This window comes from Chelonia mydas, chromosome 1, assembly GCF_015237465.2.
Source record: "Chelonia mydas isolate rCheMyd1 chromosome 1, rCheMyd1.pri.v2, whole genome shotgun sequence".
Classification (NCBI taxonomy): Eukaryota; Metazoa; Chordata; order Testudines; family Cheloniidae; genus Chelonia; species Chelonia mydas.
This window is the reverse complement of record NC_057849.1, coordinates 187,213,429-187,230,665: the sequence shown is the minus strand read 5'-3', so window position 1 is coordinate 187,230,665 and position 17,237 is coordinate 187,213,429. Positions and strand designations below refer to the sequence as shown.

General features: G+C 41.4%; 1 protein-coding gene across 1 annotated transcript in view; it reads left to right on the top strand.

Moving 5' to 3' along the window:
• EPHA3 (EPH receptor A3) overlaps positions 1-17,237 on the top strand; it is a 713,608-nt gene that overhangs the window by 355,008 nt on the left and 341,363 nt on the right. Inside the window, exons 3-4 of the mRNA XM_043538478.1 lie at positions 9,817-9,892; positions 13,748-13,786. Of these exons, the coding sequence (XP_043394413.1) occupies positions 9,847-9,892; positions 13,748-13,786 (85 nt within the window). The 5' untranslated portion in view covers positions 9,817-9,846. The remainder of the gene's footprint in view (positions 1-9,816; positions 9,893-13,747; positions 13,787-17,237) is intronic.

Here is a 17,237-nt window from a genome sequence, read left to right as displayed (position 1 = left end):
TTTTTTTTTTTGGTGAAGCTTACATCATTTAGGAATAAAAAGATAAATGAAAATGTGTCCATACAGGCGCTTACCCTGGGTTAGCTAAATCTGTGCAAATTTGTTTGTAGTCAAGGCCTAAGAATATGACATGGCCTCTCTCTGCATTCGCGAGTGAAGATGGCCAACCTCCCAGAAAAACATACACTGCATACATACACTACTCCCTTAAGGAGTATGGAAACCATTGTTCTGCACATCTCCCTCTGCCTCCTGCAGCTGCCACTTGGATAGTGCTTCTCCTCACTGTCCTGAATGTGGCCGGTTAGGGCTGTAAGGCATAAATCTGCTCCATAAGTGACCATTTAAGGAAATAACTCTCATGTTGGCCGCCTTAGCATAACACAAAGGAAATTACATGTGTGCCTCCAAAGGGAAAACTCTCCATTGTGTCAATCATTCTGGCTGCCACAGAGCTCTGTGCTTGGTTCTGTATTGTTTTAAAATGCTGCACTGTTATTAAGGATTATGTTTGGTAGTACAGCTTTTTCCGAGCTCGAAATGGAAGAAAAACACAAGGCAGGAAAGAATGAATGTCGGACTTGTCAGTAAAAGTCATCTCCCACACCCTGGCATATTGAAGTAAAAGCAAGGTCAGCTTGCTAAAATGCAATAGCACCTCCTTTAAACATGGGTCTTGTCAATACCGGGGAAAAGCATTATGTTTTAAGTAGGATGAAGTTACACATGATTACCCATTCTCACCCGCTTTCCCCACCCCCCACTGCATGGACAAAAATAGTTGTGTGTTTTGTTTTTTTAAAGCAATCATGGGTAACTATGATGGGGTGTACTGGCCCGGCACTGGAGAGGAAGGGGTTAGGGCAACACTCTTAGCTGCGGAAGCCCTGCCCCCTCAACCCTGCTGGACATGCTCCAACTGCTGCTGCAGTATAAAAGGGAACTGCACAGCTCAGTTGGGACGAGGAGGGAAAATGCACCTCGCCGGTTCCAGCAGAGGAGCAGCCAGGAACCCGGACCAAGAGAGCAGGAAACGCTGCGGCCCAGGCAGGCACCCACAGAGGCCCCAGGGAGATTACATGTACCCACAGCACCCCTAGACACTGAAGACACCCAGACTCAGCTACAGGAGTCAAGGTAGGAAGCAGCCCAGGGAGGGACTAGCCATCATCCCTGCAGTAGTTGGCGTATTGCGGGCAGATTCCCTGCCGACTACGTGGCAAACCACATTACCACTACCAGGGCCCCTACCTGGCCTTCCCTCTCTTTCTAGGGGGGCAGCCCACCAAATCCCCATTCTATTGACTCTGGCCACTGGGCCGCACTTCCCTGCAGACTGGGGAGTCTCGCTGACTCTGGCCATTGGCCCATGCAACCTTGAGGCAGGGTGCAACCCTAGTGGCTGCGCCGCGAGGCTATCGTGCCCTCACCCCACCCCAGGGTTATGGGAGTACTGGCCCCGCAACTCCCCTACCACCCCCCAGACAAGACAATGAAGTACCGATGGCATGTTCAGTACTTGGAGCAGGGCCTGCAGTCAGTTTCTTGATGCGATCTCCTATTCTGGGTTTCTTGAGCAGATTTCATTATTGATTTCAACTGATCGTATGATATGGCCCTGGATTTCTAGTCCCAGCTCTGTTTCTGACCTATTGCTTAAACTTTGGCAAGTCACTTACCTCTTCTGTACCTCAGTTCCACATATTTAAAAGGGGCATAGCACTTACTTAACAGGTTGCAAGGAGGCTTATTCCTTGGAGATGCTATAGGAGGTGTGATAGACCTACAGAATAAGCACTGAGTGTCTTCAGACCATTAGGTAGCATTTCTCATAATGCCAAAGAACTATCCTTACCCTCTTGACAGAAGCTGGCAGTCCAATATTAAATAAATAAATGTTAAATTGGGGACAGGGAGGGGTATACAATTCTGAATTTATGAATGGGCAAAGGGAGAGGCTTTTTCAAATTGTGAATAATAATCATGCAAAGCAGCCACATTTCTCTGGTAAAAGTAATCAGTATCATAAATGGGTCACATCACTCATGCTGTTGTACATACAGTACAGGTCATCTGTCCAAATAAAGTTGGTCTCTCACAGCTTGTCTAGTTAATTTAGATTTTCAGACTTGGTTAAACCTCATCCTAGGTACAAAGCCACCGCACAGCTGTAACTGCTGTGACCAAAATAGATACAGTCGTATCCATTAAGAGTGATGTAGACAATTTTCTTACTCTACTTTTAGTTCAATAATATATTTATTCAACTAAATCTTTATTCATTTGGATTGGTCAATAATCTGTTGGGGTGCTAATGCAACCCTGCAGAAACAAGCCACAAATCATAATTACCTTAGAGTATGCTGTCCATTCATGTTGATCTGTGAGGGTCCATCTACACAGCAGATGGGAAGTGGAATTCCCAGCTCTAGTAGATGCACACCATGCTAGCTCTGCTCGAGTTAGGGCCTAAAAAATAGCAGTGTGGCTATGGCAGGGTGGGTAGGGCGACGGGCAAGCCACTTGAGTACAATCCTGCCCAATCCCCTGGGTATGTACTTGGTTGGCTAGCTTAGGCCCCACATTGCTATTTTTAGGTGCTAGCTTGAGCAGAGCTAGTGTGTGCATGTGTACCTGAGCTGGGAATTATACCAGCCACCTGCTGTGTAGACGTTCCCGATTGTCCACTCAGCCTGAAATCAGAAAACAGTATGCCTGATGTTGCATCCCTGGGGCCAAATCCCGCTGAAGTCAATGGAAAAATTCCCATTGACCTCAGTGAGACCAGAACTTGACTTGTGTAGCCTTTTCATAAGACATCTATATTCTTTCTGCATCTGAGGCTTGTTTTTGTTCAGCAATCTCAGCAATTTACTGTGAAATCCCTAGCACGTACTCTGATTTATAAAGGAAATCCTCCAGCATTTCTAGTACCTACATAACCTACAATCAGCATCTGAGTAACACAAAGCAGATGCCTAAAAGGAATATTGAAAGTCTGGATCAAGAAGAGCCTCAAGAACTGTAAAACTGTGGTAAGTCTGAAAGCAATTACAGTCCCCTTAGCCTTCAGTGTGGGACATTGCTTTACTGTGGCAGTATCTGAAAGGTTCAATGAAAGCAGTCATCAGTCAGCAACTTTGTTACATGGAGTTAGTTTTACTATGAATGGTATAGATTCAAATAGACTTTAAAGGACTTTAAAATGGACTTTGTGGGTTTAAAGGCTTTTTATGTCCAGTGTTGTTTAGTGTAAATGCATAACTAAACAAAAATATCTTCGTTTATGGTCAGGGCACAGGAATATGTTTATACCTCGTGGTGTGAGGTGTAACGTTTTCTCTTCGGACAGGATGAGATTTAAGGTGGCTGACTGCCACTTTTTCATAGATGAATCCCAGTAAGACAGAAACCTTCCCACTTCAAGGTCTCAGCATTAGTTAAAGAAAATTTCCTTTAAACCAACACAGCAGTATAAACTGCAAGGCTGCCAGGTCATTGCTATACACTTCTGTCAAGAATCTGGCTGAATTTTGGACTCAGTTTTGACATGCATGTTTATTTTATCACACAAGGTTTGCTTTTTCAAGTCATACTCCTCCATAGGGTTTATTCAGTTTCACCAGTACCAAAAAAAAAACTATGTATTTGGTACCTGCTATTACCAAAGCCCTCTTACACGTCACTCTCAAAACTTTTCCTAGCTTGCTATAGCTGAGTAAAGAAATGTTAGTTTGGGAATGTATTCCATGGAAAACTGCTTTCTAAGCCCCAAGTCATTTGATCCCATTTTTCTCCTTATTCCATAAGCACTGGATGCCACTTTTAAATCCTGTTTCCTCAACATTATTAGAATAAGCTGTTCTAGATACCAGAATATGTTGTTAGTGCTTTGAATAAGGCAATCGGTCTGTGTTCCTTTGGGACTTTGTCCGTCTTTGTACTTCACTTCCTAGGTAAAATTATGCTTGAAAGCTTGATTATTTGATAAGCCTTTTAATTAAAAGCTATAAATTATTGCATTTCTTTAAATTGGCTGTTAACAGTGTCAACTTCTCTTGCTACGAATGTCTGAAACAATTAGGCAAAAGTAATTAGTAGTTAGGTTGGTGGTGTGTTCTAGAAAAACTAGCTCCACAGTCAACCAGCAGGAAAAGTAATGCCTGTCAAGCTTCGCTTTTTTCTGCCTGAGGATGATGTAAATTAAAACATTCTGGAATTTTGATTGCTTTGGGCTAATCTGTTTATCAGGTAGCATTTACATTGTACTTGCATTTATAGCAATGCACCCTCACTGACTGTGCAGATAAATTCCTGTAGGTCTGTGTGTGTTTGCGGGCCAGTATTACAATGCACTGTGTTTCCCAGCAAGACATTTCACTAGGGATTGGTGAATCAAGTAATTTTGCCAGAGTCTAGAAATATTAAGTGTGTTTGGCAAGGTGAATATATTTTAATTGAAAAATATTCATCTGCCAGACATTTGAGAATGGTGATGTTCCCAGGGATACTCCTAATTCTCAGTAGTGTGTTCTAGCCAGTCAGTGGCTAGATTTAGATGCTAACTCGTGAAAAAAGTGATTGTCTTTCTTAAGCCATTTTAGGTGCCAAATGGGAACACTCTGCAGCCCTGCTGATGGGGCTTCCTTCAGGAGGTTAGGAGATGATGATCCATGGACTTGTTCCATATAAGGAAGAACATGTCAGTTAGACACCCAAAAGAGATCTTCATTTTTTCTTGTGTTTTAGGAGCAGCAGAGAGAGTGAGTGAGTATAGAAGGGTATTTTAACTCTTTCATATTGCAGTGCTAGTGCATCAGGGAGACTGAGAAGAGCACTATTAGCAAGGTGAGCAGGCAGGTATGCGTTGCTCCCAAGCACTAATTGTTGACTATAGGGCTCTCAGGCTTCAGTGCTGGTGCTGCTTCTTCCCCATTCTAGAGTGTCAGCATAAGGGCCTATACAGCATCTAACTCGCACTAAATCTTTGAATTTAAGTAATTCATGGGCCTTGTGCTGGCTCATGGCACATGGGCGAATTTCAACTGAAGGGGGCAAAACTAATCGAAAACTTTTGATGGCAAGCAGGCTTCTATTCGGAAAATACAGAGGGATACTTAAGATTTGAAAAGAATACAGGTAGACTTTAATATGTAGGGATTGAGATCAGCAGTAGCTTCAAAAGAGGGTTTAAATGAGAGATAAGTGCTGCAGAGACTTATGCTCTCCCTCTGCCCAATGGTGGATTATGCCCATTTACATGAGCTACTGTATATCCAGGGACAAATTCTGATATACAAAGAAAGTACTGCACTCCCAGCCCCTATCATCCTAGGTAGTGACAGCTCAAGAATAGATATGAAGCCAAGCTTGTATCTGTCTGTCTTTTTTTATTTATCTAGGTACTTATGGCCCCCATCTTCATATGTGACTGAGTAGACTTCTTGCATGTAAATATGCAGAAAAACAATAGCTAAGCAACTGGGCTATTTTAGTACTTAGCATTGTTAAGCTACAATTCAGCAAGGGACATAAGTACATTTATAACTCTAAGAACGTACAGAATACTTTTGACTTGAGAGGGGCTATGAATGTGGTTATGTACCTTGATGAATCAGGAGCTTAATACATCACATGATTTAATTGTTTAAAAACTTGGACAAATATTATTTCTCCTTTACACCATGTAACTCTGACTTCACTTATATACGTAAATGAGAGCAGAAACAGATCATAGGTTTTTTTTAGATTAAAAGTGCTCTGTGTGTGTGTGTGTGTGTGTGTTTTCTGTGTGACTGAGAAGAAAATGTCAACGCAAAAGCATTAGGCATAGTAGATAGGTGAACTACAGGTCAGTCATAAAAGTGTTTGTGTTCTAGCAATTCTTTAGTAACTATATATTTACCTCTGATATCCATTTGTAAGTTTTTGGAGTGTAAAAACAGCACTACTAAAGAAGCAGAAAAAGCTCCTGATCTCCAACATGGTGATTTGTTTGTTTGTTTACACAACTTGGCTCATATGAGTTATTAACATGACAGGTTGTGAGGACTCTGAAGATGGGCTCTAGCTTCACTGTGCATTGGATCAGGCCAAGTGTTTACTGAAATCAGAGAAAGCCGTGCATGTAAGGGGAAGAATTTTTGACTGTAGGACTGTCATTTCCTAAGGGAAATTTTCCTGGCAAAAAGAAATATAAACTACTACATTTACTCTTCTTCATCATATGCATCATTTTGCAGCTGCTGCTGAGCAACGCATTCACATCTAATAGTAAGCATCTGCACTGCCAAGGAGAAGGTGTGTGTTAACTTCCAAGCAGCTGACACAGTATATTGCAAGAGCACATTTGATTCCTGTATGCTTTTTTCTAATTCCAAGAATTAATTGCTGCACACAGAATATTATTGGTTTGAAAAGCTTAACTCTGCTTTCATCTTTGTGGGTTTTTTTAAACTAAGCAGCCCTTTCTTTAGAATTAAATTTCACAGCACAGATTGATCCCCGATATACACAATGACTATTTTTGGTGGCAGACATGTTGGGTTCCAATTTGTAAGCTCATCTGCTGTGCAAAGAACAGGAAGCAGGGTTGTTACTGTGACAAACTTTGTTTCTTGTTCTTTTTAGCAATAACACTGTAGCAATTACTGTGAATCTCTCCATGCCTTTTGCCAACAATAAAAAGGGGAAAAATAGCTGTTGGCTTGATTCCTGTGAAATTTTCTCTATACAAAATATAACCATTTCAAGGAAGTGATATTCTTCCAATTCTACTGCAACTGGCTGGCAATTGGCCCAAATGCATCGGGGTGCCTCCATTCCCATAAGGGGATAGTGCAATTTTGAATCCTGCTTCCTTAATTTATGTTCCAGCCTAAGTCTGGTTAAAGAGGAAAGGAAATAGCAAAGGATACCTAAACACAACAGTGGAGGGAGGGCTTCAGCTACACAGCTGGGTTACAAATTTGAACTTTTCCAAAACTGAAGTGTCAAGATGGACGTGAAGTAAACCCCTTTGGCCCAGATTCTCTGCTGGTGTAAATTGGTGAAGCTCTGCTTGAGTCAATGAAGTGCAACTGATCTAATTCAGCTGAGGAACTGGTCCTCTGTCTCTGGTACAAAGAAATCAACCAGATTAGGTTAATGATTAGGAAAATAATGTGTGGAGCTATAGTTCATATTAACACAATAACCAGTAAAGAATCTAAAGTAGCACCTGCGTTTTCTCAGGTATTATAGTGTGTTGTGCAAGTGATCCACACAATATGGAATGTCCATATTTCTTCTGAGGTCTTAGCTGCTGTTAAACACAGAAAACTGTGGGCATCTCAGTTCACTTCTAGGACCATGGTCATGTACATGGTGGAGGGGTTCATGCCCAGGTCTGCTCTTAAGGTCAATTGAAACTTTGCCCATTGCTTTCAATGGGAGCAGGAACAGACACTTAGAAATAAGATTTTTTTAAAAAATGGTGTTTCCATACGACAGCCCTCAAAATGGCTTTGAGTAGACTTCTGCACTACAGAAATGTAATACATTTTTATATTTTACCAGAGACTAAAATGCAATGCAGCAATAGTTGTTTTTCTCTAACCTCTAACCAGATCCAAAATTGTGGGTCTAATTTTATTCCCATTGGAGGGAATGTGGGTTTTCCCATTTAGCTCTTTGGGAGCAAGGGCAGGATCTTTTGAACTCTTGGATTCAATGGGCCTGATTCTGACCTCTCATAACTCCAGTTAGTTCAATGGCGTTATTACAGATTTACACTAGTCTGGAATCAGGATTTGGCTGAATAGAAAATTGGAAGCGTTCAATTTCAAACAGTTAACATTTTTTGAACATGATTTGGGAATACCACAAACCATGTACACCGTTTTTTGTCAAATTTTACTTAGGCTCAAATTAAAATAGGGATTACTCTTGGCATTTGGAGTGTGTCTGAGTCCAGCTTCCAAACCAAGTTCTGAATATTTTTTCCTAGTTCTGCAATTTTTTCAGCAATTACAATGAGTTATGCTGTGTGGCTTTATCCAACAATGTCACTAAGTAATGACAATTTACCATAGTCACGAAGTATAACGGTTATTGCCAAAAAGGAAAATGATATTAGGATGTCCAGGGGACGGAACTTCAGTAATATAAGAGAAGTGTGTTCTGGGAAAAGCTTCTATATTTTCTGGTCAGCTCTGACACTACAAATCCATAATATATAACAATTTTTCCATTAACATAAATCTTGGGCATGTCATAACTTTGAATGAGTGCAAGAAGAGGATTCAGCATATAATTGTAAGCATCTTATGAGAACAGTGCTTAAAAAGGATGATTTGAAGCCAGAATTGGAATTCTTGATCTCTAGCAGGTGAACAGTTCTCAGATGGTGGGTCGGGAGTTCAAAGTGGGTTGTGACTCCGTTTTAATGGGGTTGCCAGGGCTGGCACAAGACATGCTCAGGCCCAGGGCTAAAGCTGAAGCCTGAGCCTCACCATCCAGGGCTGAAGCTGAAGCCTGAGCCCCATTGCCCAAGACTGAAGCTGAAGCCTGAAGGTTACAGCCCCCGCATCCAAGGCAGAAGCCCTCAGGCTTTGGCTTCACCTCCCCAGCCCCCACTGGGGATGGCAGGGCTCAGGCTTGGCTCAGGTTTTGGTCCCCCTTCTCAGGGTCGTGTAGTAATTTTTGTTGTCAGAAGGGGGTTGCGGTGCAATGAAGTTTGAGAACCCCTGCGCCTATGCGCTGATACAAGGTCTCTTCAAGACAGCATTAAGACACAGTAGGCCTGAAATTTCCATCCCTCAGGAAATAGAGATTTCAGCATTTGTTTTGTCCCAAAGTGGGATGAAAAGTCCAAAGTGCAGAATTCTTTTGCAAAATGAAATATTCCAGAATACGGAAACATTTTGTTGATAAGGTTGAAACATCTTGTTTTGACTTTTATATTATTTTACATTATAATTTTAAATAAAAGTCAATATTTTGACTTTTGTATCATATCATATATACCTCAGATAGCATAACGTAAATGTTGAAATGGTAAATTTGAAATGCAACGTTCTGACATTGAAACAATATTTTCCATCAAACAGTAGCAAAACATTTTTATTTAGTCAAATCAGCATTTTCTGGAAGAGAACTGTTCCATCAGATAATTTTTTTTGAGCAGCTCTCCACAAGAGACGTGTAAAGGCCTGGGTGTTGGAGTCATGTCATGATAGCATTTTCTTAGTTTTGTGGTTTTGGGCCACTCACTCAGCCTTTCGCGGATTCCTGATCTGTAATATGGGGGAATTCCAGGATCATGCTATTGTCCTACCTCACAGAGGAGTTGTAAAGTTTATTTAATTATACCTGTGCAAATGCAGTACTTGAGAGTCATAGGGATTGCATATCTGATTGAAGAAGCTTGCCACTTTTAAAATGCTTTGGGGTTTAAAAGCACCACACTCATTTTGGGGTTTTTTTCGCCCTATCAAAGAGACTTTTTTCCAACTGGTGTAGGACTGTAAGTGGTGTAGTATGTCTTAATGTAACAAGAGAGCAAAAATTCAAAGGGAAAAGCATTTTCTGCTCTTGTTGCCACTAAGAGAACACACATTGCATCGCAGTGGTGAGAACATTAAGAAATGGATACTTCAATGCAGTAAATAGGATGTTGACAAAAGAAGTCCGTTAATTTAGAGACTGAGTCACGTTTTTGAACTATCTAAATACTACTTGCCCTAATGTTCATGGCTCAAGAGCTACAATTAGAATATAGTGGCGGTGAATGAAGTGACATTTGACGTATACACGTGTTTTCTTTACTAATTGTAGATATGGGGAATACGGTAAGGAGGACAGCATATGGAAAGAGCTTTGCCTAACTTCCCTGACAGAAGCTGCAGCAGAGGTAAGCGATAAACTTCACATGCAAATAGTGACTCACGTGAATCAGCCCAGAGTCTTCCAGTTTGTCAGTGTAGGTGAAACACTTTACAATATGCCTCGGAAATCAATGACAGAGCCACACATTCAACACTCTTTTGTGAGCTTTTAAAGGTCAGGCCAACCTCCCCATTCTGCAGACACTCACTTCTGTTGCCTTTTCCTTCCCCCCGCTATGGAAAAATGTCTTCAACGTTGCTCACGTGTTTATGTATCGCTCTCTCAACTCTTGTAATGTCATCACCAGTTAATGTACCTCCAGTAAATGAACTTTCACGGTACACTCATAAATATCTGGTGCAGTCTATTTTTGTGTGTGTTATGAATGGATGTTCCACTAGAGGAGTTGCTGAGAGATGTATATGGCCGGGGCTGTCTTTTAGTTCTGTGTTTGTACAGCACCTAGCACAATGGGGTCCTGGTCCTGGGCACTACAGCAATACAAATCATGATGACAATGGTCCAAAAGCAGGAAGGGGTTGAGCTCCCTCAATTCCCGTTGAGTGAGTGGTTAGAGTTCCAGGAATATGTCCTGATCCATAGAGGTTCAGAGTACATGCAAATATCCTTGCCTTCAGAGGGAATTGTGGATGAACACAGGATCAGGCCCTCTGCTAAAAGGAAGAATGGTCGCAATGACAGTGTGACTAAATCAGGCGTATTAAGGGAGCTTCTCAGGCAGAGGATCAAGTAATCACTGTACAGGATGGGGTGGCCTTCAGGGGAGGATTAAGAATCCCTTAGATGAAGGGATGGTCTCAAAGGGATGCACTTGGGGAGCATGAAAAGACAGGTGCAGGTATGGTGTTTGACAAGAGAATTGTAGTGCAGTAGGAAACAAAGCAATGGAGCTTGGTGGTATCAGCTCGTTCATGTGTAGCTTCTTAATTCTGTAATACACTCAAATCAGACAATTGCAATCAAATGCTTAGTCTGTTTTAAAGCCTTCTGGTTGGTAGTGGCTTTTGCACAGACTGGATAACAGACAGTTCACACGTACATGGACAACTGAGATCAGGATTTTTTGACTTGGTAAATAGCTAAAGAATATCAATATATTGCCAACCAATTACACTTCTCATAAAGCAACTGTGTTCTTTACCAGGGTCCAGGTGGCTTCTACATAGCCATAGAACATATGTCAGTAAGCTACAGGTGTAACTCAGATGAGCAGGTAGAGTCACGTGGAGGAGGTGGTGGTGAATTACACTGTGGGTGCATCTACACTGCACGTTAATGCCAGGCTCTGACTCAGATTTGAGCCCAACCCCCTTTCTGTCCACACATAAAACAGTCTGACTGAAGTCACCAAGCACTCAGGACTCGGGCCCTAGGAGGTGGGTCAGAGCCCAGATCTTGTTGTGACTTAGGTCCTAGCCCTGTCATGTTGCAGGACAAGCTACAGACCCGAGTCAGAAGATCTGCATAATATGGTGTGGATGTGTTGGCATGGCTGTGAGACTCTGGTCCAGCGATTTAAGCCCAGGTTTATAATGCAGTGCGGACACTCAAGCACGGGCTTGGAAACACCAAGTCCAAAAGCCCAGGTCCATAATGCAGTGTAGACATACCCTATATGAACAGCCTTCTATGTGTTCAAGATATCCCCTTTAGAAAAGATGTTGCTATTCCCTATGAACTATTGTATAGCAGCCAGTGCTAGAAGAAAAACACAATAGCTCCTCAGCAAACAAGACTCACACTGTGGCTTTCAGCCAGAAAATAGTCTGATTTGAAAGGACAATTTACTGCAGGATGTGCAATGATCCATGTTCAAACCGCTGTTGCAGCATTTTCCTCCTTTGTCATGGTGGTGGTGGTGATCTGCGTGGGTGAGTATATGCATTAAGCATAGCATAAAGATTTTAATGATGTATGCCACAGGGGAAAAGCACAACATGGTCCTTTCCTGTCTGCTGTAAAACGTAGGTAGTGTGCGAGTGACTGCTGATCCTCCATTTTCTAGAGACGTCAGTGATGGAAGCAAAACTTTAAAAGGGGTGGCGGGAGGATTAGGTAAGGACACGAAGGCTGCAGTGTCAGATGGAAAAAATATTTTTTCATCCATAACTCTTACCTATCTTTGTTTAGCTGGCATTTTTTTCTCCAAGTCACTGTTTGTGAATGCTGCAAGGTCTTAGTTGTAAAGCAAACTACTTTAGCTAATCTCATAATGACAATATTTAAATGCTATTATATATCATTTTATATGTTCACCGTGCTATACGGGCAGCAACTTATCCCCACAACACCCTTGTGAGATAGATGTTGAGAAAACTCGTAAAGTTTTTAGTTCTCTAGTTCCTAAAGTGGCCCAGGATATGTTGTTGGAGGGACTTAATGAAGTGAGCAGTTTACAGCTGGGAAACCATTTTCTAGATCTCTGCCTAAACACATGGAGTCTGGTGTGTGTCTGCTTAAACTATCTCATGCTAAAATTTATGTGCAGATATTTTCCTTATTTTACAAACCTAGCAACTTGAGACCAAGTTGAAGTGATTTTCCCAAGGTTGCACACTGAGTCAGTGGCAGAGCCAAGTTCAGAACTCACTACCTCCAGACAATCAGTTCCACACTGATTCCTCCAGAGAACAAAAGAAATGTTGTGTTGTGTTCCTTGCCTGTTTAGCCCAGTTTTCTATAGGGAGATGATATTGCAGGTGAGACACTTGATATTTTTTCCAACTCCCCAGATTCTTCAGGATGCTCTTTGCTGTTTGGATTTCTGTTTCCAAAATGCAGACAGCAACATTACTATGTTTTGGATGCAACTGCAGTAACATAATACCTAGAAAACAAGCTTTGGTCAGTAGAGAAAAGGCAAAACAGCAATTACTGGTTTCAAGGAGAGAAGGTATATTAGCCCAGTAATTCTTGTCAGCACTTACATAGCACTTTATTCAGTCAAATAATTTTATAAAAAAATTAGTGTAGTAATCTGCAGAACTCCCTTGTACTATAGGCAAACCGTATTATCCCCCTTTTAAAGTGGGGAAGTTGAGACAAAGAGCAGTAGCCCCTGAGTGAATGGAATTGCAGCTAAAATTAAGGTGGGATTTTCAAAAGTTCAGATTATATAAATGCTTTTGAAGCTCATCGTTATTACTTATGAAGGTGCTGGCTTGACAATACTAGAGACATAAGTCTTCTAGTCACAGAAATGAATCAGCATTGCAAACATCCCCCCCCCCCCCACGCATTCCCTGCCCAAACACACTATACCATACCACTAATATTTTCCAGTGCAAATCTAGAGGGACCGAGGTATGAGGGTAGTTCAGTCTCCTTGGCTATTTAATCTTTAGAGTCTTGGCTGAGATTTTCAACAAAAGTACCAATAATTGAGAGAATTTTGTGACATTGACACAGTTCCATTAGATAAGGGACTGAATTACGATTCAGTTTCATTGTAAGCCTTGAGCAGCTGCAATTGGTACTGAGTTCAGAGTATTACCAACCTAGACCAGATTCAAAATTGCAATCTATAAGTGAAAGGCTCTGTATTCCATTACCAATCCCTTGATCCAGCCAGGCCATAACTGCGTGTTGTTAACATGCACTTCAATACAACATGCATTCTTTTGGTTTCCCAGCAGTCAGTGCAAAAAGAACAGTCTGTCTCTCTCTCTCTCTCTCATATATATATATATATGTATATAATGTATTCATAATGTGGCTAAAAATCTCCTGTAAAGGGTGATAGATCCTTTTATTAGTTTGAGGGAGGGGGAACTCAAATATTTGCTTGATCTATTTGTGCTAATGTTCACTAAGTAAAAAGGTAGCTACTGACAAAAACTAATTTTACTGCCTTTTTTAGGACATATAATCATGAGACAAACGGCAACTGTGATGACTGGTAAATATATGCGTTTTTTAATTAGTATTGTGTATACCTGTGTGTGTGTGTGTGTGTGAGAGAGAGAGAGAGTGAGCGCAATGCGTTACTCACCATGGAGTTATTCAAAAGTGATTCTTCGAGGGACCAAGCAGGAAAGGCAAAACAATGATACTGATAAGAGTCCTTGAGGAAACAATGGGGAAGCCATTTGCTGGATAACACCCCCATACCACACTCATCCAGGCTCGAACAGTTTATTCTTCCCTAGGCTTAGACTAGCCTCAAAATGAGGATACTAAGCCATTACAAGATCCTGGCCTACTAAAGGAAGGAGGAGTTGATTGAGTCTGGAGGGGTTGCACAGGGAGTGAAAGTGAGTGCTGACAGGGATGCAGGGAGCCACCCAGACTGACTGAGAGTCAGTCTTCAGGAAACAGGCAGTAACTTGATCCCAAGAGAAGGGATGAGGGCACAAGGTTAAGTCATGTCTACCTCGGGGCTTGAGGGGAATGCCAAGAGTAGGTAAGATAGCACCCATATAGGTCTCTGTTGTTTAAAATCGGTTTCTGTGAGTGCTATGCACTTTTTGTCAAATCATATTTGATTTTAAAGAGGCTGATTCCCTGGCACTGTATGTTGTTACTGTCCACTAGTTCCCAAAGGGAAACTCTTGCTTGTGTCAAGCCCTCTGGGCCTGGTAGGTGTCACTGTTGGAAACCAATGGTTTTAGCCTGGAAACCCAGTTGGGGAGAGATTGGATTGCAGGATCCCACCCCAGAGAGAAGTGGATGTACAGGCCTGCCACTTGGTAAGGGTGCGCTTAAGGGACTGGCTTAGGGTCTCAAAAGGGGAAGCCTACTCAGGGGCTGTGACAGTATGTTCTACCAGTAATTATTTCAGAATTGAAATGTTGGGACCTTTTCTTGAAAACCACATGTAGGTGTCTTGATTAATTTCATGTGTATTTTCCTACACATTTTTACCCTTCATTTTTTGCAGCACTCTTTCTGGTTGAATGATTTAAGTGGCAAACTAGGGAGTCAACCATAGCAAGTAACTAAGCTCTTTGCACATTGATCATTAGTCAATAGTGCTATCAAGACATTTGCTTTTTGCCACACAGTGTTCTTGGACTGAATGCTATAATGGAAGAAGAATGTTCATTCCTGGAATGAGTACTGCAACAGAAGAGGCATATTCATTCCAGCAACACATATGAGAAACCAAAGGCTTGCTCAGAGTTTTCCTTTTTTCAAAGGAGACAGCAGAAATCTAACAAAAAGAGACTGTCAAATTAGAAGCAATCTCTAATTCAGAGTACATGACAAAATCACACTTACCCTACACATCTTCACAGGACGCAATGTGTTACATTAGTTTACAACAAGCAATGTAAATCAGGCCCTGTGCAGCACACCAGGGGAGCTTGCAATCAGTACTCAGTGCATAACCCTGAGAAACAAAAATAGATGTTGCTGGTGGGGCCTAGAAATTCTAAGTGAAGAGTACAAGAAGTAACCAAATAGGTCTCCTAACAACAAAATGAAACATAGGGTGAAATCCTGCTCTTTCACTAAGGAATGATTATTGCCTGCTGTGTATAAAAATAGCTCACGCAAATAGCACAGCTCAGCAGTGCTAATTTAATAGTTGAATGTGCTTATGGCTGTTCAATGGAGCGGAGTGAATAAACCAAACGGAATAGTTTATTGAATGATTTTAGTCCCGTTTATTACTGGTGGGATAACCTCAAGCAGATCACAATTCCCTTGAATTCATTTGTTCAGATATTTTTGAGGAATAGCTTTTTTTTCAGATACTTCATACTTAGTGAAGTGACCATGCATGTTATAAATTCAGACCACAAAAAATAGTTGTGATTTAATCAGGCACGTTACATTTTATCAATCCTGTTCATTGATTGGATGAGAGTGCAACTTCCAGGACTAATATTTGAATTCTTTTATCCACATTTGTGCCAGGAAGCTGGACCATTCAAATGTGTGCAGAAAGCAAATGCACAGGGACTCAAGTATGGCCAAAGCAAATACATTAAAAGAGTGAAACAGGCATTCCCAGGAACATTCTTGCATTACTTATCTAGAAGTATGAGGTAGAACAGGAATTTCTCTGAAAATCCCATTCTACTTTTATAATTAAGCATAATGTGCTTTAATGAAAGGCTATTGTAGACCGAGACACAATATCTTAGCTAGTCATATTCCTGGTACGATTCATTGACATGGTAAGGTAAACTAATACACACAACTCACCAGCTTTTCCTTTTAACAAAGAAGTAGAACCTTTTACATTGTACAAGTATAGAAGACAAAAGCAAAGTCTGTGTTTATCAGTTGACCTCCTTTTTGTGTGAAGTTGACTCACTGGATGAGAGCCTGCACTGCTCGGCGTTCCAGAGATGGGAGGTTAGTGTGTGTGGTGCGGTCACGAACAAGAGCTACAGAATAGTGCACTTTGCATTGAATGCTGATAGGCCTGCTCAGGGCACTGATGGCAGGGCTTGGGTGAGGCCACTTGATTGAATATAATGAGTCCAGTGGCAGTAGGGTGACCAGATGTCCCAATTTTTATAGGGACAGTGCTGATTTTTGGGTCTTTTTCTTATATAGGCTCCTATTACCCCCCCACCCCCGTCCCGATTTTTCACACTTGATGTCTGGTTACTCTAAGTGGCAGTGACCCCTGGCATACATAACAGATGGCAGCAGCTGTTAGGTTGGAGAAGCTACTATGGAGGACCCAAAGGAGCTATGATGCAGACCCCTATCCTTCCCCAAGTTTGGAGAGTGGGTTCCATCACTCTCTCTCTTTCACAAATCCCAGTTGGAATTGTTTGAAAAGCTCATTTTCTTGGGTTTTGTGAGGGGCTCATTGTAGAGCTTGCCACCAAATGTTAGACTGTGTACATTCTTTGGGAAATGGGCTGTCTTTTGCTATGTATTTGTATAGCACCTAGCACAATGAGGTGCAGATTCTAATGGGGATTTGTGGATGCTACTGTGCTAAAGTGATCAGGGGGTATTCTACCCTTAAACGTACAGCATGCATGTAATATTTGGGGGCTTGCAAACACTAGAGTGCACAAATTTACCTTATCTGTATAAATCATAGAACAATACTATAATTTAAAATATCCCTTTCGTGAGCAATGGGGGAGAAAAATTTAACATGACAACTCTTGGTTTTTAAAAAGCTGAAAAACATCCATTCTACCTCAAACTTGAGCATGAAGAACATATTCCATTCTTAAATTATTATTGCTTAATTTTATCACTTGTGGTAGCTATTTCTATTTCTAAGCAGGCACTCCAGATCTTGTTGGGTAAGTAGAGTTAATCAGTAATAATGGACCACATCTGAAACATTCCCTTTGCGTTGAAGGGTAGCCCCAAAGCTTATCAGTGTGTCTCTCTTCACAAGAAACACCTACAGATTTGGTGGTACTCAT